Genomic DNA, 24,488 nt, shown 5'->3' on the forward strand with positions numbered 1-24,488 from the left:
ATAAATTAATCATTTATATCCTTTACTCTGTGTCTTGACATAGTTTCTGTATTGTGTGCCCTGTGTGTGTGGTCCCAGGCCTGGGGGCTCTTGGCCCTTGTCCTGAGTGCATCTTTCCCTGTGGTCATTTTGTCTTCAGCACAATGTAACTACTGGGCATGAACCCAAACTCTCCAAAGACCAACACCAGCCAACAGGGGACACCAACTGAAGCATATGTTTCGCAATTGCAGCAGAGGGGATGGATGGCAGGAGGAGGAAGAGACCGAGGAAACTGGAAGGATCGCTGCTGTGCGGTTGTCTCTGTAACTTCAAATTCGATTTGAATGTAGGCAGAATAGCCTAATGCTGAAAGACCAAGTCCGTGATGTAGTTTGAAATGATGTCCGTTTGCGCTTTTAATGATGTTAAGTTCCCCAGTAGCTCAGTTGGTATAGCGTGCGCCTCGTGTGGACGCTGTGTCCAGGGTTTGAATCCGATCTGTGGCCCTTTCACCCTGTTTTCAGTCATTCTTCATCTGTCCTGTGTAATAAAGTATGTCATATTTATGTTGGTACCCTTAATTCAGAAGACATATTTGGATGTATTTTCCTCATTTTGAAGAGTTGCTGCTTTATTGTTACAGATTTAATCCTACGGTAAAAGCTGTGTTTGCTCATTATAAGCTGATCCTCTGTTGTGTTTGATACAGTATAGGTTCATTAGTAAGGTGCTTTATTTGTCTTAAAATACCAATCATGACCACACTGTTACCGTTATGTATTGCACTCAAGCCACTAGCATAGAAATCAATACAAATCCTGATAACGATTACAATTTCCAACCACATTAGCGTTTGATATTATGATTGGCCTTTGTTTATACACCAGTTGTTAAAGGATGACAGTCAACACGCGCAGACCTCTAATCTGTGCGCTGTACAGTGGGTATTTGAGAGGATCAGTTGTGTGCGACTGCATATTTCTGCAGAGAGACATTATTTCTTCCCTCAATTCCTCCTGGCAGAGATCTGAGTGTTTGACCTTTTTAAAATGCAAAGCGATTCTTCTACTCCAGAGAGTGAACGGGAGGCTCATGATTGTGCCACTAAATTTGAGGGACTTAATGCAGTAACTCACAGTGAGGGAGAGCTGTTCTGCACCTGCTGAAGTCGAGACTTGGTTACGGGGATACAATAACATCTCCAAGGGTTATGTTAATCTTTAAAGACGGGTTATTCTTATGCTGCTCCACTCTTTACCTCATTTGAATGAATATTTCACTGCAACCTTGAATCAGTCTCTCATGCTCAAATCACCTCATTGCATAGCAGCTCTTTTTACTCGGTCCTGCATGCGTACTACAACACTAACCTCTCTTGCGTTACAGTCTTTAATATCATAATAAACGTTCTTTAATCTTTTTTTAAATTCAGTTCAACCTTTCCTTTGTCGTTCATTCCATGAAATAATGAGTTACTATCCAAAGTAACCTTGAGTAAATCACAACAGAAGACCCAGCTACTACCGCTGACCTCTCTTATGATTTTAGCTTGTTACACATCGTTGGATATCTTTCCTGCTTCTTTCCTAATTTAACTTCACAACCGGAGCACTTGTGATTATCAGCAGCTAAAAAGGGGAGATCGTGTTAAATTGAGAATTTAACAACGTGTGACACAAGCTACATATGGGATATTGTAATGAGCAGCTCATGGGAGTGTAATTTACATTTGATAATAGTGATTGTTAAGAGCGTCCCATTGTACTGTGTGTACCACCTCCGCTAAAAGTGTGTGTACGGTGCCGCCGCCGAAATGTCTTTTAACGTCGCCTTTCAGAGATGGCATAATACGATTCAAACAAAGCCACACAACACCACTCTGACCGCACTCACATCTAATTATATTCCACCACGTTAAGGCCTCTGACACTTTCAAAGCAGCCTTTAAAAGACATTCATTGGCTTATATTTATGCCTCCAACAGAATGCAAATGAGGCAGATTTACCCCCTTTGACTGGAGAATAAGTGTGAAAACAGTTAATTAGGGTTGTCGTGAGGTCTCTGGATGTTTTTGCTTCCTCCTGCAGCAGGAAATTAAAAAAAAAACTGTGAATGTTTATGCGAGATGTTTAAAGCAGCTTTCAAGGCTGACCGCATAAACTGTAGATATGGGATGTAATGGAGCTGAAAGCAGGAAGTAATACAGTCACACATGAAAACAACAGTAGCCTCTCCACTGCGAGGAAAGAAAATACCAACAGAAGGAAACAGAATTGAGGCTAAATTGCCTGAAGTGTCACTTTGTTTCTGTTGCACTTGTCTCTTCTCTTGTTGACACATTTTTCATCAGGTTCCTGAAAGAAAATAATTCCTTTGGACAGGGACGCTGGCGGTCAGTCTATATAATGACGTCGTAGTATATGGTGCTCAACATTCAGCACCCGCGTCACTGGTCAAACATATCATTTCCTCAGTTTTCCTGTGATAACAAGTTTTATTTGTCAATATCACGCAATGACAAGTGTTGTTTTCCCGAGATAACACCATTAATTTGTTTTGTTATCCCAAAATAATGAGATAAATGATTCCATTATCACAAGAAAACAATAGATTTTCTCTCTTATTCCTTACAGCTTAATATCTATTAGATCAGCAGTGCCATGCCAGCATACATACATGACTTCTTAACTTCTTAGACTTCTTCTTAACTGATTTAAGTGGAAAATGTCAGATCAAGGAGTACCCATTATTAATTAATGAATGTGTGTATGTAAAGGTCCACTACTATGAATCTTATGTCCTTTTCTCATGATTAAATATCTCGTTATCTCGAGTAAACAACAATTATTTTCAGTGATGATGACGTAAAAAACTCTTGATCTCGAGAAAACTAATACAATTTAACTCTTTATCACGGGGAAAACGGAGGAAATGATATGTAATGTATTTACATAATAATAAATAATAATGGTAATAAAGTTTTGCACTATAGCAGACTTTAACCACATACTAAAGGTCAAAGCAGGCACAGCAACTGCAGCTGACAACAGCTGATACATGGTCACTGCACGTCGTCCATTAATTCCTGATAATGACATTATCCCTTACTTATTTGAGCCTTCAGGTAACTTCGGCAAATGTTGTAGATGAAGTTATTTCTTTCTTTGTGTGAAAAACAGGCGTTTCATAGACTATATTCACACGGTGGCCATTTTCCTCAGACATCATGCTCAGGGTGGGAAGCTCAAATACCGTCCTATAAACAGAGGAAATCGGACAAAAGAAAATCCAAGTGGGCCGTATTGCGACGTAAAAAACAACAGATAACATCACCTTAGCCTCAGTTAGACAACATATAATGTTAGCATTAGACCACTTTCTAGCTAACGCTACCGTTTGATAGTATTTTATGATACGATGGAAAAGCGTAAACTAATTCTTGGACAAATTTATTACAGCCTGGGAGCGAAATGCACTGGATGTAATCAAACAATAATGTTAGCTAGGAGGTGGTTGCATGCTAACTTTTATATCATGTGGACAATCAATTGACGGTCTTTTTTTGCTGGGAGCTGCAGCCCCCTCAGCACCCCTACTCCCTGCGCCCATGCCTCTCGGTCAAGTAGTGGAGCCGGCGTAAAAGAGCAGATTGTGTGGGGTGTGTGTGGTCCGGCTCCTGATCTGTAAATTGGGATGGATTTATCCATTTTACCTAATGAGATTTAAAATGCTGTGATGCCGAGGTTGTGAAGGAGCAGAGTAGATGAAAGTAAGAGGTGGAGCTTTGTAAGTAGTGATGAAATACTTGGTAATATTGTACAAATGTGGAAAGCCAAACTGAGCCAAAAAGCCTGCTTCTGAGCGGAGGATAGAGGTGTCCATACTCATCGCCTCAAGGTTGTTTCTGCATTGTTGCCTCTTACTCAAAAATATATAACAAAACACAAGAGCAGGAATCCAAAAGGTTCTGCTTCTAAATATGACATTGAGCAAATAGTAAATCAATATTTTTTAATCACGTGCACAACAGCTATGCATTCAAACCGACACACAATTTCCCTTATATAAACTATGCATGATGAATTCATCCTTGTATAAACTATTTTCTTGTTCTCTCCTGGGTGGGATACTTGAACAGACTGCTGCTTGTAGGTCTTTGTTTACAACCAGCCTAATGTAATTATACTCACCACCTACACACAAATTAGCATGCACACTGTGTCGGAGGTTTAAAAAATACAGGGTGGAATGTGATTTAGTTGCGAGGATAGGTCTGATCTTCTGAGGCAGTGTTTCTGCAGCGCTGCTCGGTGCCCTGATACCGGCCTGGCGGACCCTCGCAGCTGCAACACTGGGAAGCGAGTGCAACACTGAGTAGCTAACCACCATTTAAACACACATGTGCCGTGCATAGACACACAAATACACACCCACAGAGCTTCCAAGCTGAGCTATAGCACTGGGGCTCTTATCTGCTCTGAACAAACTCCTCGAGTGATGGGAATGTTCTCAGGATGTTATCTTGTCCTCTGTGGAAATGAGATAGCCAGCCACCTTTATCACCACCCTCAGACTCTGGAGGGCCCCTGACCATTACTGGAACAAGGACCACGAGGCTGCCAGGGGACACTAACCAACTGGCTGCCTGAAGAAAGAACGAAGGAAAAGAAAGAGACTGCCAGGGAATTGTAAGTTCTGCAAGTGGGATGACTGACAGGAGATTGGACGGAGTCTTATGGTTTGGTAGTTTAACCAAGCCAAGGGAGTCAAGTTGGAGGCCAGTTTGAACTTTTGCAGCCGCTATTTGGACAGGATGCAAGATGAAACATGAGGAAAAGTCATACTGTGAGCCTCGACACCTTATTAAAAAGATATAAGAAGAGAGGGAAGGGGACTCTAAAGAAATCAGGGGGAAGCTAGACATTACTTATAATTGGCAAAAGAATAAACAGAAAAAATAATCTTTGATATATGTGATTTAACGGCAGCATCTCCATGGCAACTCTCTTTTCAAGTCACTTCTTTAATGAATAGGTAATGGACAAAACGCAAGATGCACAACTCCATAACGTCAAAACTGACGTGAGAAAGAGGGAGACAGAAAAAAAAGTAGATTTTGTTTGACAAAAAGTGAATTTGCTGTGCACACAACAGGGTACGTCAAAACAGCACAGCAGCCTTTTTTGAAAAGGAAACACACACACACGCACACACACTCACACACAGAAATACACATACAATGTAGCACGGCAACACAAATCTTCCTTCTGTTGCTGTCATTTTGACTGTCTGGCAAATCCACCTCTTGTTTTCAAAGCATTTTTTTCTCCCTCTAACAGGTGCAAAACCTCTCAACTCAACACATCAAAGAGACACATGCACCTGCGAATAAATCACAGCAAATGGTAAGAATCCAGACTAGGGCCTCCTAACACCAAAGAGGTAGGATTCAAAGTGTCTGATTTAATATTCATGAAGTGCAGGGCTTTGGTGGTTGAATGCTTGTTTACTGAGATGTGTCTTTTGTCCTTGGGAGCAGGTTTGATATTCCACCAAGTAACTGTATTTACATATAGTTGCGGTTTTTGCCTCTGCATGATAGAACACGCGTATATCTCGCCCAACATGGCGCATGCAGTGCTGCGCAGTGATTGACACACTACTTCAGCGTGCTCTCTCGCTCCCCTGTGAAGTATTAAAAGCCTCAGTGCGATTCTGACAGAGCTAATGAGTGTTTCTGATTATGAAGCGTCGGTGCGGAGGAGTTGCTCAAGTTGTGGCAAGTCCAAAGGAAAAGTGTAGTCTGCAAGCTGCACCCACAGGGACAGAGGTGGCAGACAACCAGGCGAGACCAGACAGGAACAACTGTCAAACACAAGCACAGGTGTTTTTCATTAATAATCACCTCTTGTCAACACAACTGCACGTCCTTAAAAAAGCAAGACAAAAAAATGCATAGCAGCCTCCAACAAAGGGTTAAAATAGAGCACCTGTTTTGTTCCTGTGTTATCAAAGGTACGGTCATTACAAGCCAGTCGCCCTGCAGCTTGGTGTCAGTCGTGCACCTGCAGGCAACAATGTGCGAGGCAATCTCAAAGTGAAATCACAAAAGGGGCGACAGCTCCAGATGGATGTCTCACAGCTTTCTGGCTCTTGCTATATATAAAAACTCTGAGATGTATGTCACCTTTTTTAAAGTGAAACAAACTCCTACAAGGTCGCCGGCGCTGCATGCGGATCAGCTAATTACTAAGGCTGAAAGAAAGCTTGTGAGAAAAACCCATCTCCCCGGTGGGTACTTTAAGAAAAGAAAGCAGCTGGTCAGAATGTACTCTGGAGAAAACATCAGCTATTGGAGAGAGTGGTCGGGGAGACTCTTCTCTTAAGTGCTTTTCTCAGAGCAGTGTTCCTCTCTGTTATTCGCTCCCACGCTTTCTTTTCTCTTGTATGGGCGGCACACACACACACACACACACACACACACACACACACACACACACACACACACACACACACACACACACACACACACATATCCATCCCTTTCATCCCCAGGGGTGAAACAAACCCATGCATTATGACTCAAATCAAGCTTAATTTATTTCACATGCTCTAATTTAATGTCTTCATGTTGATATGCATTGAACAAAAATAGCTGGATTGTTTTTCTAATTATTTCCCCCCCTGCGTTTTCTTCAGAGCATGCACATTACATAGAGGGTTTTTGGTTATTACATTTCTCACACAACTTGGCTGCTGAACAACTCAGTGGATCATGAGGCCAACTGATAACTCACGCACATCTGCTGCCCTCTGCTGGCAAAACTGTGAACTACAAACAGTCTTCACAAGGCTCCTATAGATGTAGATAAAGTTATCACTGTTCAGGATTGTGTCAGGATGCTTCCACTTACTACAAAGCTCCAAAAGAAGCTGAAGGAAGTCTGATAAATTACCTCAAGTGACATAGGAGAACTATTTATTTACATTTTATATACTACAAATATTGAGAATATACTTAAAAGGGGCACAGACCCTGATGATGCCATTGGTTATCTCAGATTGGGCTTGAAGCTTCATTTTTTTTTCTTTTTAAAAGAAGCCTGTGATACAAACTTGAGACATGGAGTTTGAAATACATGGACACTTGGCAACTTGAGTTGCATTATAGGAAATGTAGGATCCTGTGTTTATCGAGCTTGACCCACTCTCTGCTGCTTTGTTTTAGCTTTATCAAACTGTCTTTTTTTTTGGCTTTTAGCCTTTGTCAAAAAGAGTGGCAGACAGTCTGACAGGAAACAGGAATGACATGCAGCAAAGGGCCATGGTTTGAAACTGAACCCAGGCCGCTGCTGAGGACACAGCCCTTTGTACATGTGTAATGCCAAATATCTGGTGCCCCGTTAAATATTTTAATAACATACCTGAAAGCAAAGTTAAAAAATGTATAGATCCGGTTTGTAAAAGTATATCTAGATACAACAAAATACAGCTTAATGATTTCTCAAAATTACATTGTCAAGTGCACTTAAATGTAGTCAAGTTACTATATAATGTTAGCACATTAAATGGATTAAATGTAAATGTTGTTGTGGAATTAAATCATGGTTTTAATGGCGCAGAGTTCTTAAAACAAGAGAAAATGCTAACTTGTGTTTTTACTTCAGTGCTTTGTTTGACAGCTGGGCCCTTCAAAAGTTAACCTGACCCTCTCCTTACTATGTCCTCTCACTGATGCGCTGAACGCCCAAAATTAAGGAGTGTCTTATGGCTTGAAGGTGCTGAGTGGTTCGAAGCTGCCAGCACTGCCAAGGACTCCAAGGGGTGAGAGTCATGTCGCCCGAACCACATGAATCGTTCTCCTTTCTGTGCCAAAGCTGCCTCTGCAGACTTCTGCTGGTGGTTGCGTGGGAACAGTCTGTTGCTGGTTGGAGCATTAACAGCTTGCTTCTCCATAAAATCAGTCTGGTAGACCGTGATGTTCCCCCTGGTTTCTACAAGGCTGTCAGATCCATCATGGCAGAGGCAGAAGTTGGAGCTGAGCTGACTGCGATCATCAGGACACTTCCTGCGCCCCACACCCTGAAAAGTTACGGAGTATGGTTGCTTAAGGAGCAAGGTGGTGATGGATCTGAACATTTCATAATGTGCTGGACTTCTCTTCATACTCACATGAGTGAAGACAGAGATGCTGCCTTTTAAGGAATGCTTGTTGTCATGTTCTGATAATGGAAAGTCTCTGGATTCCTGTAAAGAAACAAAGAAACTCACACTAAGAGGACGGTGTATAGACAGTGTATAGTCTAATACAACTGAACACAGTGGGATGTGATCATATGAAAAGGCTGTTTCTTTCTTCGCAGGAGCACTTTGATAGGAAGTGCCCTGGCTATGACGATACTGTGTAATAAAAGAACCAATGCCAAACACTATAATCTACTATTAATACACACCTGCTGACTTTTCCATTTAGGATAGCGCTGGAAGTTGAAAGCCTGCGGTGGCAATGATTTAACCTGAGTCAGCATGATCCCAGTGCTCGTACAAGTCTCACGATTCCTTGTTTCATTTTCTGGTAAAACCGGATGAGCAAACTGAGAGGAAAATAAAAGAAAAGCCAATTAGACAGCCAGGTTTGAATGTTACGATCCATAACGATCCGATTATGTGATGGAATTAAGACTTTCTTACCCATTTGCCATCATTTCCCATTGAAGAATATTGCCTCTTTCCACTTTTTACCATTTTAACACAGTTTGAGATGTCGAGTCCACCGAGTGGTTTCACCATTATACACACACACACATACGCACAGTCCTACTTAACAACTAAATCAAACACTGGTGACCGTGGAAACATGCAGCAAACAAACAACTTGAAATTTGATCTTAGTTTGCCGTGGAGATATGGAACTGGAATTCTGACAGTGAGTAAGTAAGAAATGTTTGTGATATAATGATTGTTTAAAAAAACAACATAAAATGAACATAAAATAACACCCAATGAATTATTTAAAAATATACAGCACATGTTGTGATTTTCCTGTTGTTTTTTGACAAGTGACAAAGAGTAAATTAGCACATAAATAACTTTATTTATTTTAACACCATACACACTTCTATACAATAACAGCTAACACTTTATTATGCCCATCATTTACAAATGGTAAACAGTTAATAGTTATTTGACTGTTAAACTGATAAATTTACCATTTATTACTTATGGTTATTATGAAGTGTTAATAACATATTAATTTGGGATAGTCTTTCCATCATATTAAGACGTTTTATTTTTTCATAGACAATTTTAAACTATACAACTATAACAAGACACTGTACCATAAACATGATTCTGAAGCTGTTATTTTAGGTTAAAAAGTTACATAATGTTGCTTTAAATCAGGCACTCTAAGGAAGTAAAAAAACAAAAACATATATTTAGACAATATGGTATTTTAGGCAAATGCAAAAAAAAAACAACACACATACAAGAGATCCAGAAACCATTTTTCACAACACTTCTAGCTGTAAGCGGTTGCTTTTTGTTCATTGTTCTGAGGTCACATGTGGGCAGAGAGGTAATCCTGCTGCTGAGAAGCGATGTGTTCAGGATCCCGTGGGAATATTAGGCTTTTGCCGCAGCTGAGACACGGTTGTGGTCTGAGTGTCCCTGATGTATCTCTGTGGTTTTATTGATCCCTGAGGACAACGCGAGCATGATAAATAGGTTAAATAACATGTTTCAGGTTACAGAGGTTACCATTCAGTCCTTCTATACAGTATTAATTTTAGGGTCCTGACGAGAGCAGTAGCTGAGGGGTTTTAGAAATACTGTGGTCACCTGTCCAATTTAGTGCAGCCTCATCCAAACTGCCTTCATTAGTATCATTAGTGCTTTTATTGATCACTTTATCAATTCACCATTCAGAAGCTCTTTATGCTCTGACCTCATCACCTTGTCTTGGTCAAGGCTCTCGTTTGCAGAATTGAAGTAATGTAGCCGTCTACTGATTACACACCAGTATTGTGAAGAGATTGTGGACTCTGAAGAAGAACTCGTCACCATGGGAACATCTTAACCAGTTTCCTTCCGGAGGTGCTTCTTCAGCTGCTTGGCCAAACGTTGCCACCTGGTGAGACGCAGTAATCAACGACAACTTGCAGTCTTCAAGAACGCAGATAAATTCTCATTTTTAGGTTTTAAGTCGTACAGAAATCGCAGTTTTAATTTCTCTCACCTTTCCTGCGTGTCGTTGTACTTGTTCAACCTGTCCGCCTCCTCGCTCTTCTCCTCCATCCATCGTTGCAGGAGTTCTTCTTTCTCTCTTAAAGCTTCTGCCGACGCCTCCTTCAGTCCTTTCTGCTCTGCACGCAGCGCTGCCAACTCTTTGGACTGACACTCTATGGTGTACTCAAATTCTGAGAGTGTTGCCTTCAGGGTGTTGCTCCCTTTAGCCAGAGTAAGTGCCTCTTGACGGTAGTGGGACACCCTGAAACCGCCAAGTGATGAAATGGTGATTTAGAGGCTTTGATCAGCCTGGGGTATTGTTACTTCAAACACCTTTTAGATGTTGGATTTTGGGTCACAAGTGGCTTAAACTGGATTTATGCTTCTTTATCAAGGCCTTTCAGTAGATGCCACAAGCACAGGAACTGATTTGTGGCCCTATGTTGATAAATTGTCATATGCAGCAGAGGTGGGGGAAGTATTCAGATGTCGCACTACTTAAAAGGGGCACTACGTAGTTTTGGAGAAGAAATACAAACTCAGAATTTTAACATTTACAATATTAATGAGGTAATAATACAAACTCAGAAATATTTATTTTGTTCTATAACTGAATAAACAAGCTGTTCTCAGAGGACAATAAGGTTCCCAGAACACTGTTTGAAGCTAGAAAGGTGGCAGGGTCCGCCACATATAAACAAAGTAAAACAGTATGTGTTGTCCTTTATGGTCAGTTTGTTTATTCAGTCATTAAAACAAAGACAGTTTGTTTATTTAGTTTGTTTAGGCATGAAAATAAAAAACTCAGTCAGTGAAGATCCCCTCTGGGATCAATAAAGTTTTACCTAAACTATATTGATAATATATATAATTTTGTATTGTTAAACAATATCTGCAAAATAACTAAAGTTGACAATTGTAATAGAGTAAAAAGTACAATATTTGCCTCTGAATTGTAGTGGAGTAGAAGTATAAAGCAGCAAAAAAATAGAAATACTCGAAAGTACAAGTATATATAAAAAATACTGTCAATTAAGCATTTCTCCTACTAGCTCCATGATATCTATTGTGGAGTGGATTTAATGTAAGGGACTGTATGAAAATGGCTGGTTTGGAAAGGGGAGGCTGAATCTTTGATTTAATTGAAATAAAAAGCTAGACCAGAGCTGCTAAATGCTAAATCCTCACAGCACACAGTATACTCAGTTTTGTTGAGTGTGGAGGAAGTATAGTGTACTCTGATAGTTGCTGTACTCAATTACCGGGACTGCCAGTACTGCAGTTCAGCCTCTTTCAGATGGAGGACGGTGGTCAGGTCAGAGACAGTCTGAGACAGCTGAGGAGACAAAAAGCAAATTAATTGATTGAATTGTGGTTAATGGGAGGATCTTATGGAGGTCAAAGGTCATCACCTTCACAATAAAAGAAGACAGCTGAAGTTTATTTCTCTGCTGTGACTTTACAAAGTTAAAGGAACATTTAGGTCTCTGTTTTCTGCTGTTTAACTTCTGAAAGTTTATCTTATAATCAGAGACTAATGCTGTGGTGTTCATCATTGGATCTCTCCTCATTAACCCACCTTCTCTGCCAGGTGTTCACTCTCTCTCAGCTGGAGTTGAAGGAGTCTGGTGTTTTCCCCAACTTCACCTCCACCTCGTTCTGATCTAGGAATAAAAACCCGAGTACACATTTAAAAAAAAACCCAACAAACTAAAAAGTTAAGCTTTTGTGCATCCAGATCGAGAGAACATGTGGAGCTCAGTCACATTCTCACCTCTTTGTCTGAACATCATCCAGAAACTGTTGGCGAACTTCAAAACGCTCCTCGAGTTGAGACACTGAAAGAAAACAGCCAGATGTTTTCAGGCTAAAGAGAGAGTGAACATCTTCATTAAAAACTCTGAAATAAGAAAATAACGCGTACAGCTGGAGAAGACGCCGAGGTACGGGACTTTCTCTGTCAGGTCTCTCTGCTGAAGTCGACCGCGAACGTGACTCTTCCAGCTTCCCATCGTGATAAACTCCTGTTTGACTACAACAAATGTCCCAAAGCGGTCGGTTTGCTGCGTTTTCTGTTCCCACTTGATTTGGACGTGGTTGAGGTTGAGTTGACTGTCACACCGCTGCCATCAGCACAGACATGAACTGTCTGCACTGCAGCCAAGTGTCACAGCTCCTCCCTGTTCAGTCAGCTGCTTGACATTCCCCTGCGAGATGTGTCTGACCATTATCTAATCCCCTCCCCACTGATATAATATAATATAATATAATATAATATAATATAATATAATATAATATAATATAATATAATATAACGAGTACTCCATTGCATTCACCTGAAAGCTGTAGGCAGGTAAAATATGAATATTATCATACCTAAATAAATATATTACCTAAATGAAAGAAATATATAATAGTATATTAATATATAGTATTTTTATGGCCGTTTTTGACATGGAACATTTTTTGTACTAAATGTGGTCTTTTATCAGTCACATGAGGATTAAGTTTTATTATGAGGCAAAGCCCCCTATAGGACACAATATTGTAACACATTACAAAAACTCATCAGAGACCACAGGATGAAAGCCTGATAATATGGGATGCATGATGAAAAAAATTTTTTTAATGGGATTTAATGGTACATAATATGTACAACAGGTGTAGCTGTGTGTCTGTAATATACACAGTGTATCATAGACAATTTAAAAGAAAAATAAGCAAAATGTAAACAATATGCATTGATACAGCCAAAATGAAAGTTAAAAATACATAAAACGTATCAACAGTTCATGATTAATAATAGTCTATGCACTTGGATTTCAAAATAAAATACCACAGAATGTGCTCAAGTGTTCTAGAAAGATGATCTGTCAGCGCGGAAACTACTTCCGGTTCATACGTTTTTCTCAATAAGTCGTTTTAGCTGAAAAAAAAATTGTGTGATGCGCTGATATTCTACTTTAAAAACTATTAAAAGCTGTCGTGTGTATTTCTTCTTATTGCGATCGTCGAAATAAGAAAAAGGGGAGTTTGGGAGTTTTTCCTCTTACAGCGAAACCGGAAGTTGTTGTTCGCCTGCTGCTCGCGTGTGCCCTGACAACAACAGATTGGCAGGTTGGCAGCAGAGAGAGAGGAGAAGCTGCAGGGTCGTTTAACTACATTAATAAGGGCTAAACATTCACGTTACTGAGGTTAACGAACCTAAAACGACCTCTCATGTGAGTGTCGTTGAGCTTTAATGTAACAACCGTGCTGTGTAACTAACCTACACTTTTTTTTCACAGCTCCTCGTTGCTCTTTTGAGGAGCTAGCCTCTCAAGCTAGCACACTAGAGGCATCTCTAACTTTATTGACAGAATTGACGTGTCTCGCTCGTTCTCTAGCTGATGTATAGATTGTCCACGAGTTGTCCGAGCTATGGATAGGTTGTGAAGTTGTCGAGAGGTCGCCAGTGTTTGCTGGTTTGAGCTGGTTGTGTGTCCAGTATGAGCGCATCAGCTGGGGACGGAGAGCCTGGGGTCCCCTTCGACATGGAGGAAGTGAGTGGCCCTACCTGCTCAGGAGAGAACAGCAGACATGTAAGTGACTACCCTGACAACAAGGAGGATCTATTACACTGGCTGTTACTGTGTGCTTGCTCATTTACAGTGTTAAATGATAGCCCATGTGTCTTCTTGTCCTCCAGCTGCAGTGGCTAATCTATTTACAGACTCACCAGACACACCCAGCTGTAGATACTAACCATGAGAGTTGTTTCCAAGCTGAAGGTTCATGTAGAGGGACCAGACTCAACTCCAGCCTCAGTCAGGGATAGGGGTCGACTGATATGGCTTTTCTCGGGACTGATACCGATTATTAGAAATGAAGGAGACTGAAAACCGATATTTAGGACCGATATTTGTCAATGGTCACTTTGCAGTTTCAGATTATTCAGTGTTTACAGGCTATTAATTGTGACATGTAACCAATCAGATATTGTTGTAGACTGGGCATTGTGTGAGAGGATGTGGCATCAGAGACAAAGTAGTATATATTAAATTAGTTTATTTTATCGACAGAAAAATCACTCATACCGCTAATTGAAAAATGCTGAGTATCGGCCCCAACAATCGGTCTACCCCTAGTCAGTGATTCCTGGTCATAGTTACTTACACAGGTATTGATGTTTTACTTTATCATCTTGAAGGATCCTGCAGTATGCACAGGCAACAGTGAAATAAAGAGCCGTGCCGTGGTGAAGTACTCTGCCGCCCCACCTCCTACCAGCTACGCCCTGCTGCAGGAGAAGACGGACCTGAAGCTGCCTCCTGCCAACTGGCTGAGAGAAAACCCCCAGCTGGGCAGCGCTGGTACCACTATATTGGGGTCCAGCAGCAAGAGCAAGCCTTTTTCCAGGTATATTATCGAGAAAAAATACTATTACCACAACTGATATTTGATGCTTTAGTATAAAACTTCAAAATACTGACGATTTGGGTTGGCAGCTCAGGTGGGATGCCAACCCAAAGCATCTTTGTCCTGGAAGTAACATTTTGTTGCTTTATTAAAGGAAGTACACTGTAGCCCTGCAATATGATGTTTAAACTGTTATAGATAGGTGTTTTCAACTTTATAGTCATTTTGGGGTCTGTAGTTTTTGGTGTTTTTAATTGCATTAGACTGAGAGGTACTTATAATATTTTATCCACCCACTTTATATCAATAAGGGTAAACCAAATATGTTAAATATGTTAAGATGTAATACATTGCCGAAGATCACATGTTGAGTTAAGTTTAAACCACTTTGAAACACACTTATCCTTCACAGTTTGGGTGAGATAAAAATGTGTAAAGACTAGAGGTGTGTGGATTGAAGAATTGAAGTATGATTACGATTCACTTGTCAACAATTCAAATGCGCAATGATTCTCAATGTCAGACTACAACATCCTACAAAATAAAAACTTGCATCTTTTCAATACCAGTATCTGTTTGACCCATCTCAGTACGTAAACATTACAAGTGTGCTGTACTCTACAAAAATAGCAGGTCAAAGACAGACCACTTCCTGTAAGTAGCATCATCACACACCGCTCTCATAGTTGAACAGAAAGGTTGACAGTGCCTGCTCAATTCTTGGCTGATTAGCTGCACTGGCTGTATTCTTTATGGTTGCAGACGTACAGCTCAGGGAAACAGCTAACATGGTTCGTAATTGTTGTGAAGCAGATTTTACCAACATTTTGTGTTTCCCAGTTAGTTCATAAAATCTGACGTGCCAAGAGATTTGCTTTCAAAATCCTGTTTTTTTAACACTCAATGCTGAATTCTGCCTCCCTCCCCCAGCATGTTAAAGTAATGTTTACCTAATATTCAAAAGTAATCCAGTGCAAGAGAGTGACAGTGTAACTTTACAAGTTTATTGTCAATGTGAGGCCGGAAAATCAGTAATCAACATTAGTAGGCTGTAATTTTGTGTTGGCTAACAACTCCTGATTACCCTCTGTCGATGCAGGATCTTCAATCACACCTCTACGGATGACAGATTGAGATCTTGTGAATATGTCTTTCTGTGAGACGACATAAGTCAAAGTCTTGTTCATTGCACCGCTTGATTGCGGAAACCTGCGAGGCAGATGGCTTCTGCTGTTTGTCTAAGTGCACTCGTGAAGACTGATTGGTACTCACTGTCTATCCATATTAGGCAGAGTGTGTGTTGGACTCAATGCATTCTACATATTGCCAACTATATTCAAAACAGAACTTTATAAAATACAGCAGAGATACCTCTAACAAGAAGCACTGGATAACTTCTCACTGCATAGCTGAAATAATCCTCAATAAGCTGTGTTTATTTTGGGGTTATCAGAGGGTAAATCACAGATAGTGATTCATCTGAAGAAGCCTTTTCTCGGCCAGTGAATATCGTCAAATCTTTAATTAGTTTGACCCTAATCCTTATCATCATTTGCAAACACTCAGTAGTGATTAAGTTCCTTTTCTTCTTCTCTAGTTTTGGGATGGCGTACGAGTTCATCGACTGCATCGGGGATGATGTTGATGTGGTATCAGACTCGGAGGTTTGTGCAGCTGCGGCAAAGCTAAGTGTTCTGTTTTTAACATGCATATACACCCGATGTTAACATTGTTTCCTGTCACATTCAGAACATCAAGAAGCTTTTGAAAATTCCCTACAGCAAGTCCCACGTCAGTATGGCCGTTCACCGCGTTGGGAGGACATTGTTATTGGATGACCTGGACATTCAAGAGCTCTTTATGAGATCTTCTCAGGTGCAGCAAGGCTTATTTCAAACTTTTATTTTACTTTATCCCAGATCCCCCCCCCCCAGCCCCTTTTTTTCCCATGACAGTAAATTTGAAGTATGCTGTTTAAGTGACTGTTTTCTCCCTGCTATGTGTGTTGTAGACAGGAGATTGGACATGGCTGAAAGAGTTTTACCAGCGGCTAATAGATCAGAAGTGGCAGAGGAAAAAGAAGAGTAAAGAGCACTGGTATCAGAAAGCTATCCTGTCAAAGTTCCTCTACTACAGGTGAGAGCTTAGCGTTACGAGAACTATGGAAACAAAGGTGCATTTTTTTCTGGTCTTATCCCATAACACGGTCTTTGTTTCCTCCAGTATAAATGGTGACGGTGCTGCAGAGCCTGTACCAGACAACCTGAATGAAGAGGATGAGGAAAATGGAGCAGAGGAGTTCAATACTTCATGGCCCACCGCCTTCACCAGCACATCGTCTGATGCAGAAGAAGCAGATGCGCCCAAGCAGGTACAGCATCTTGGCTATTGGACGGTTATTTAGTAGTTCTCTGATGGGTGAGCCAGACCTGTGATGTGAGATTCAAGATGTCTTCTTGACTAGGACTAAAATTGTAGTTTTTAGATAAAATTAGCTCTAGGATGATAGCAAAGCTCATGTTTTTGAGGGTTTTGGTTAACAACGCTTGCACTGACCGTATTGCTACTTTTAAATGTGCAGGAAAGTGTGGACAGCCAGTTTGCTCTGGGCCAGGTGTGGTCTGTACCCAAAGAGCAAAACCTCCCCATGCTCTTCAACGAAGGCGAGAACAGTCAGGTAATACAACATATTATACTGTTAATGGTGTAGTACTGTAGTCCGTAGCTTATGTGTAATAATACGAGACAGTGTGCTGTTATGTGCAGGGGATGAAAATATGGAATAGTTTACCATCATTACACATGTAAATAGTAAGTAACTTTGCTTTTCTCTGTTTTGCAAGCTGTATTAAATGTTTTAATTACTACAGACATAATGTGGATACTGTTGTTTTGAATTATGATTTGTTTTGTTACATTGTGCCTATTGTTTTCTATTATGATGTATTTTATTTTTTACTTGTGTGGAAATAAATAAATAAATAATGTACACCTTCATACACTGTTAAATACTGTTCGATGTGATTTGTTTGACAGGGTTTAAGAAACGACTTTGTGCGAAACATCATGTGGACGTTTGAGGATATCCACATGTTGGTTGGGTCCAACATGCCTATTTTTGGAGGTGGTCGCTATCCTGCCGTCAGTCTGAGACTCAGGTTGGAATTTTAAACCATTTGCTTTCATCTGGGATCTGAAATTAACTTTCATTTAGGGAGAGAATGATGATTTCATTGTGCAATTTTAATTGTGTTAGACTAGTGATTCTCTTGCCTTGTTTTGGAGTGTTATTTTAGATGTCTGTGTCAGCAAGATACACATAATGGCATAGAAAATAATAGATGACCAACACTATGTCAGTGGAGTTTGCACAGTGATTATAGATGATAAAAATAATTCCTGGCAGGTCAGTTTTTAATTTAAGGAGGAAGCGAAGCAGAAATGTATTTTTGGATGCTTTTATCTCCTCAGAATTACACTTTGGTTCAGCTTTATTATTCTTACTTACTCTAACTTCTAACTTCCTCACTGTGTTTTTCCAGGGACAACAATAAACCAATCAACATTCTGACAGGTATGGACTACTGGCTCGACAATCTGATGTGTAACGTCCCAGAGCTTGTCATGTGCTTTCACGTCAACGGCATTGTTCAGGTAAATCACTGCTGGCTGTGGGCTGTAGGCCAGTGTTATTATCAGCTGTTTGATGTTTCCATAGTTCATCCTCACAGAGGCTGTGTTTTTTTTATAGCAGTCATTTTTAATGGCAGTAAATGTTTTTTAAATCACACATTTTAGGCTGTTTATTGAAAATGTGGTAATAAATGTCATAATTGTTTTTCACTTTATGGTTTTTCATGCAGAAATACGAGATGATAAAAACAGAGGACATCCCTCATCTGGAGAACTCGACTTTCTCCACGAGGGTGGTGAAAGACATCGCCCAAAATATCCTCTCCTTCCTCAAATCCAACTGCACCAAAGAGGGTCACACCTACTGGCTCTTCAAAGGTGGGAGATGAGTGAACAGGAATGTCTTTATTCTTCTTTGTAGTAAGTCTGTACTGTACTCCACTGTGCTGTGGGCTTGTCTGTCTTGAAGTTTTCTCATGTTATTTCTTGAATCCACAGCGAGTGGGAGTGACATTGTGAAGCTTTATGATCTTACTACTCTGTGTGAGGAGGCTGAAGAAGAGAAATGTCAGAATCCCTTCACTCTTCCTGTGGCTGTGCTGCTATACAAGTGAGTACGTGGGAAAGACTCAGGAGAGGAGTTACAGTTGTGAAAACCAGGAACATCATTACATTTGAGGAATTGAATTCCAGGGCTGAAAAGACAAAACGTCCAACATATTCCACATATTATTTGTAATTCACAGATAATTGATTGTTAAAGCAGCTTGATTAAAGAAATTGCTTAAGACTTGCATCCCTAACCTGTGGCATGTGTTTATATTGGCTTCAAATATTTGGTTAAGCCAGAATCTATAATTTTACAGACTCCAGGTTCAGTCCGATACCCTTTAAAAGATCACAAAAACTAACTAAATTGTTTGTCTTCAACTCGTCCTTGTTTGTATAAAATATCGTTTGCACATGAGTTAGGCAACACTGGAAGTGTGCAAATGAATTATTGTCTATTTTCTGTTTTGTGGTGCAGAGTTGCCAGCAACTTGATGCTGAAGGCGAGGCAAAACAGAAAGCACTACGGCACAATCAGAACTCTGCTCTTAAACTGTGTCAAACTTCTGGATGAGGAGAGGCATCCCCAGGTAAGCATGGATTTAAAAAAGAAATTGCAGTTTCCGGGGATGTATATTCAATCTGTATTTAGACAGCAGGGAAGTAAAAAGTGAAACCGCTTGACTAAATCTCAAAAGCCATAGTTTAGATTTGATTGAACCTGACTCCTCCTGATCTGCTCCTGATCTCCTCCATCTCCCGTCTGTTCAGATCATCGCCTCAGCCCACTACATGCTGTCAGAGCTGTTCCAGCTCGACGAGCCTCCCCAAGAAGACGGAGGGGAGTCGCTTCGGGCCGGTGGCTCGGAGGACAGCTATAGCGACGAAGACAGGGAGGAGGAGGAAGAGGAGGAGGAGGAAGAGGAAGAGCTGACAGAGGACAGTGATGAGAACTCCTACAGCTCACAGGATGATAGTAAAGCTGTGGCTGTGATCCGCTCTGTAGGGGAGCTGTCAGTCCCGGAGAAATACAAATCCACTCACCAGATCAGAGTGAGTGCCTCTCTAAATGTTTTTCCTCTACACAGACCGACCTAAGGGAACTGCATGGCACGTATAGATAAATATGTTGCGCATAAACACCAAAGAATAATCTGTACTTTTCTGATCCCTGCAGCCAAGTTGTGCTTTCCCCGTCTCTCAAGACAAGGAGGAGAAATGCAGACACGTCCTGAGCTACGTACTTAAGGTGCGTCTCTGACTAATATTTATGTTTATTGTGCACAATGACGTGATGTCTCCCAAATAATGTATTAATAATCGCTGTAACATCCATTACACAGGGGCTGAAGGCAGTGGATGGCACCATCAAGAAGGAGAGTGATCTCCCAGCTGCAGACCCGAACACGCCTATTCCTCTTAAATATGAGGACAGAAGTGCAATTGGAGCCTGTGCTGCTGAGACAGGCATCTCTCTTCTTCTTGAAAGAGGTCAGTCTACTTCTATCAGAGGATGATTAATATAATGCAGCATAATAAAACAGAAAATAGGTAAGCATTATGGCAAACACCGTGAGACAAACATTTTCCACCCTGTGTCAACAGTGGGGCCATTGCAGATGGACAAGAAGTATCCAACACGCTCAGGGATGATGCCCGGCTCCTGGCAGCACCGCATGAAGCTGCAGCTCTTCCTCAAAGCCTCCAAGGCGTACTACGTCCTGTCTGATGCAGCCACTAACCTGCTGAAGTACGGAAGAGCTTTACGCTACATAAAGCTCTCTCTGCAGAGTTATGGTAAGGTTATTTTACTCTGTAGTACACAGGAAACATGGAAAAATTTGATTATTGAAGTCATTCTAATCAGGCAGCTCACAATGCTGGCCATGTGCGGGTGAGCAAGAGCAACCACGGGGGGATGCGACTATCAGGCTTTACCTGAAATAGCTGTTATGAGATTAATAAAAATACTGCAACAACATATTATATATGTAAACACATGAAAAGGGATAGTAAATGGACATTAAATGAGCAAATAAATTATAGTATAAAGTATATATAAAGTATAAAGTATAAACATTGAAACCATAACATTATAAGACACTACATACAAGCTGGACTAAAAACAGATTACACACTTCAATATTTGAAGTCAGTAATTAGTAATATATGAAGCAGCATTGTATTAACACATTTATTTCTCATCCCTTCACCTCTTCTTTTATGGTTTCTTCCAGATGCCTACTGTTCAGTGAGCGGTACGCTGCACCCGCAGGTGCTGCAGTTTCACAGTCAGTGCCTGTCTCTCTGTGGGGACATCCAGCTGATGTTGGCCCAGAATGCCAACAACAGAGCAGCTTACCTGGAGGAATACAGCTACCAGACCAAAGAGGACCAGGAGATCCTGCACAGCCTGCACAGGGAGAGCAGCTGCCAGGGTCAGTCAGTAAAGAGAGACAGCCATACGAATCTAAAAGCACACAGTGGATGGCTTTCTTGCTTAATGTGTTGAAATGAGTGTCTTCTCATCCACTCCAGTTCCACCAACATCAATTAACTGCTGTTGTAACCGAAAAATGTCCTATAACATCTTTTCTTTTTAAGTTGTTCTCCGCAGTTATTTAACTTATTTGTCAATTCTGCTCTAGCTTTCAACATGGCAACAGACCTGGCAACGGACCCAGAGTACCAGCTCTTTGTTAGCAGTAAGTGCTACGAGGCGGCATACGAACTGCTCGACTCAGAGGCTTTGAAAGATCACGGCTCGGATCAGCTGGCGCAGGTGCTCAAAAGGCTGGGAAACATCCGCAACGAGATGGGAGTGTACTACATGAACCAGTCTGCAGCCATGCAGACTGAGAAAGAAGGTATGCTGGATTAATAGACATCAGATTTAGAGAATTACAGCAGAAATAGGGAAATGTATCGCTCCGTTCTACTTCTAAAATGTTTTTTACCTGCCATTCGATTCATGTTGCTGTGGATCTCTCTTCTTCTAGTGAAGAAGTCGGTGTCCGTAGCAGAGCAGGAGATGTGGAAAAAGAGTTTTGCCTTCTTTGAGAAAGGCATGAAGGACTTTGAAGCCATTGGGGACAGAACCAACACAGCCCTGCTGCTGTGTAATACCGGCAGGTTAATGAGAATCTGTGCTCAGGCTCACTGTGCCATGTCTGCTGACCAGAGCAGAGGGGAGTTCTCACCTGAGGAGGCCCTCTACTACAACAAGGTGCCATGTCAAACACTTCAAAATTATTTACTCACTATATTGTTACCTATCTTGTACCATCTCATTTGTTTCATCTGATTTTAACTGCAGGCCATAGACTACTATTTGCGGGCTATGAGGTCACTGGAGGGCAGAGAGAGCCACACAGCAGTGTGGGACAGTGTAAACTGGGAACTGTCGACTACTTATTTCACCCTGGCTACACTTCTGCAGGACTACGCTCCGTTGTCCAGGAAGGCCCAGGAGCAGGTAGGTTTGATCACATAATAGTGAACAAATATTTTAGTTAAGTTTACTTGGAACTTAAAATCTTCCATCTATGTGTTTTTTCGCAGATCGAGCGGGAGGTGACCGAGGCCATGATGAAGTCCCTGAAGTACTGTGACCTGCAGACTGAGTCGGCTCGTCAGCCGCTCTACCAGTACAGAGCTGCCACCATCCACCACCGCCTGGCCTCCATGTACCACAGCTGCTTCCGCAACCAGGTGGGAAACCTCATAAAAGTGTATAATAATTTTAAAAAATAATATATCATTTCTTCTGCTAGGGGTCTCTATGATCAGGGATTAGGTAATGTTCTATTCACATTAGTTTCATCTGTAAATCAATTTATTTTTTGTCCGTCTTAGCTTGCCTTTTTTTGTTGAAGCCAAAATAAAAATGATTTTCTGTAAGAAAAAAGGGCCTTCACACGGACTGGAATAAAGCAGTGTAATACACACTGAAGGATGTCTGTGTTCTTGGCTCTAATTGTGTGACAGGTGGGGGATGAACACTTGAGGAAGCAGCATCGGAGCCTGGCAGAGCTCCACTACAGCAAGGCTGTCTGTTTGTTCCTCAGCCTCAAAGATGCCCCCTGCGAGCTGCTCCGCACGCTGCTGGAGAGGGTGGCCTTTGCTGAGTTTACTATGGCAGGTGAGTGAGTTCATCATGCTGAATGATGTGATGTTGTCATCATTTTTGGTTCTGTCTGAAGAATCTGAGAACATAAGAGCATTTCTATCCACAGCCTCTTACAGTAATGTTTCATATTGGGTTTCCACAGGACAGAGCAGCAACGCGGCTAAGCTAAAGAGCCTGACTGGAGCGATGGAGATCATGACAGAAACTCGCCATGCTTTCCAGCTGATTCACAACGAGCTGCTGGAGGAGGTAAGTCTCAGAGTAGCAGATGAGAATGCTTTCTTGCGCTTACTCATTTTTGCAAAGCTGTGCCTAACCTACAACCCCATTTTCCTTTCACTTCTTGTCCTGCAGTTGGGGGAAACAGAACCTGCTGTATCAGCAGAGCCCCCTGATGTGGCCAGTGGCCCCACCTCAGGACTGAACCTCCAGGAAGTGATGAAGTTAATTGGCGTGTTTGAGCCGAGTTTCTCCTTCCTGCTGCTACAGCTGATCAAACTGATGACGACGATGAAACGGAAACCAAGGTGAGCAAGAATCTAAAGCCATCAATGTTTAGCTATTATCCTAAACTTTCACTGTTCTCTTTCCTGAACAACATATATGTTTTTTTCTTTTTACAGCAATAAGGATGAGGAGGTGTTGAAAACCTATAAGAATGTGTACTCGAAGCTGCTGCGAGCTGAGAAAAACGCGCCCCTCCTCAGCCGGGTCAAGCTCCACATGGAGCTCCTGCAGCAGCTGACCCCGGAGACAGGAAGTGACGACACAGGTACGCGTTCATGATGATGGCGCAGCAAGGAGGACATTGAAGACACCACGGCAGACATCTGGAGAAGACTTGACACTTGTCTTCTGCAAAATACTCTGACAGGAGACAATGATTTATAGACCCATTATCAACAGGCACATGCTCAGGCAACACTGTCCTACTCTGAATTACAGTTTTAAAGCTAATTTCACCTCCTGCGCCTTTAAAATGTATTCTTCTTTTTCTAACATTTGCATCATAGTTTTTGAATTGTACATTTTTGTGAAAAGACTTGTAAATTCAGAAAATATTATTTAATTTTCTTATTTCTTACACAGTTCTAGGTCATATGTAAAGCCCCTATGTGTAGGTGTTTGTTGCTGACTGTACCAGACATCACCTGAATATCCTAATTTTTCTACATACGGCAAAAGAATCACATCTGGTACAGTCACATGGGACTTCTACACATACGGGCCGAGATAAATCATTGAGTACATGCTCAGAAAACGATTCATTTAAATATATAATTGGTGTTTTTGATATTCAATAATACCAATAATGCTGTGAATAAAGTTGAATGAAGTGTGATTGAGGGCTGACATGTTGAAATAAGCTCCTAACGCGTTACTTGCTTTCCAAAACAACAGTGTGCAATAGTTTGGCAACATTCAATGCAAACTCAGAGGCTAGTTTGTCCACATTGCTGTATGTATACATGTGAGTTTATATCAGCATGGTTTGCTGTGACATGGAAATAAAAAGTTTTTAAATTTTATGCCATGTGTTTCTTTAGATACTCTGTCAAACTCATACGA

The 24,488-nt window shown here is 41.1% G+C and overlaps 3 protein-coding genes across 4 annotated transcripts; 1 reads left to right on the forward strand and 2 right to left on the reverse strand.

Annotated features, from left to right (window-relative positions):
- Nucleotides 1-7,711: 7,711 nt before the first annotated feature.
- On the reverse strand, nucleotides 7,712-8,728 carry tex36 (testis expressed 36). Its single transcript, XM_073481455.1, has 4 exons — nucleotides 8,675-8,728; nucleotides 8,437-8,577; nucleotides 8,156-8,230; nucleotides 7,712-8,065 (listed from the first exon to the last, which is right to left on the reverse strand). Exons 1-4 carry the CDS (start codon nucleotides 8,726-8,728, stop codon nucleotides 7,712-7,714), a joined length of 624 nt encoding a protein of 207 aa, XP_073337556.1.
- Nucleotides 8,729-9,100: 372 nt separating this feature from the next.
- Nucleotides 9,101-12,362, reverse strand: LOC141009801 (autophagy-related protein 16). 2 transcript variants are annotated; one of them, XM_073482507.1, is made up of 7 exons: nucleotides 12,135-12,362; nucleotides 11,985-12,048; nucleotides 11,790-11,874; nucleotides 11,473-11,546; nucleotides 10,221-10,472; nucleotides 10,002-10,112; nucleotides 9,101-9,681 (listed from the first exon to the last, which is right to left on the reverse strand). In XM_073482507.1, the coding sequence occupies exons 1-6, from the start codon at nucleotides 12,220-12,222 to the stop codon at nucleotides 10,058-10,060; spliced, it is 618 nt and encodes a 205-aa protein (XP_073338608.1). In that variant the 5' UTR covers nucleotides 12,223-12,362; the 3' UTR covers nucleotides 9,101-9,681; nucleotides 10,002-10,057. The 2 variants fall into 2 exon arrangements, with proteins under 2 accessions (XP_073338608.1, XP_073338609.1); XM_073482508.1 differs by having other exon boundaries at nucleotides 9,930-10,112.
- Nucleotides 12,363-13,317: 955 nt separating this feature from the next.
- edrf1 (erythroid differentiation regulatory factor 1) lies at nucleotides 13,318-24,448 on the forward strand. Its single transcript, XM_073482281.1, has 25 exons — nucleotides 13,318-13,791; nucleotides 14,400-14,608; nucleotides 16,206-16,272; nucleotides 16,358-16,483; nucleotides 16,620-16,744; nucleotides 16,832-16,979; nucleotides 17,190-17,285; nucleotides 17,645-17,766; nucleotides 18,151-18,262; nucleotides 18,472-18,619; nucleotides 18,740-18,851; nucleotides 19,269-19,380; nucleotides 19,562-19,843; nucleotides 19,968-20,039; nucleotides 20,134-20,281; nucleotides 20,396-20,587; nucleotides 21,028-21,228; nucleotides 21,439-21,657; nucleotides 21,790-22,016; nucleotides 22,107-22,265; nucleotides 22,352-22,501; nucleotides 22,778-22,931; nucleotides 23,062-23,168; nucleotides 23,274-23,446; nucleotides 23,543-24,448. The coding sequence occupies exons 1-25, from the start codon at nucleotides 13,699-13,701 to the stop codon at nucleotides 23,703-23,705; spliced, it is 3,717 nt and encodes a 1,238-aa protein (XP_073338382.1). The 5' UTR covers nucleotides 13,318-13,698; the 3' UTR covers nucleotides 23,706-24,448.
- The last annotated feature ends 40 nt before the right edge of the window (nucleotides 24,449-24,488 follow it).

This window comes from Pagrus major, chromosome 15, assembly GCF_040436345.1.
Source record: "Pagrus major chromosome 15, Pma_NU_1.0".
NCBI classification, from domain to species: Eukaryota; Metazoa; Chordata; class Actinopteri; order Spariformes; family Sparidae; genus Pagrus; species Pagrus major.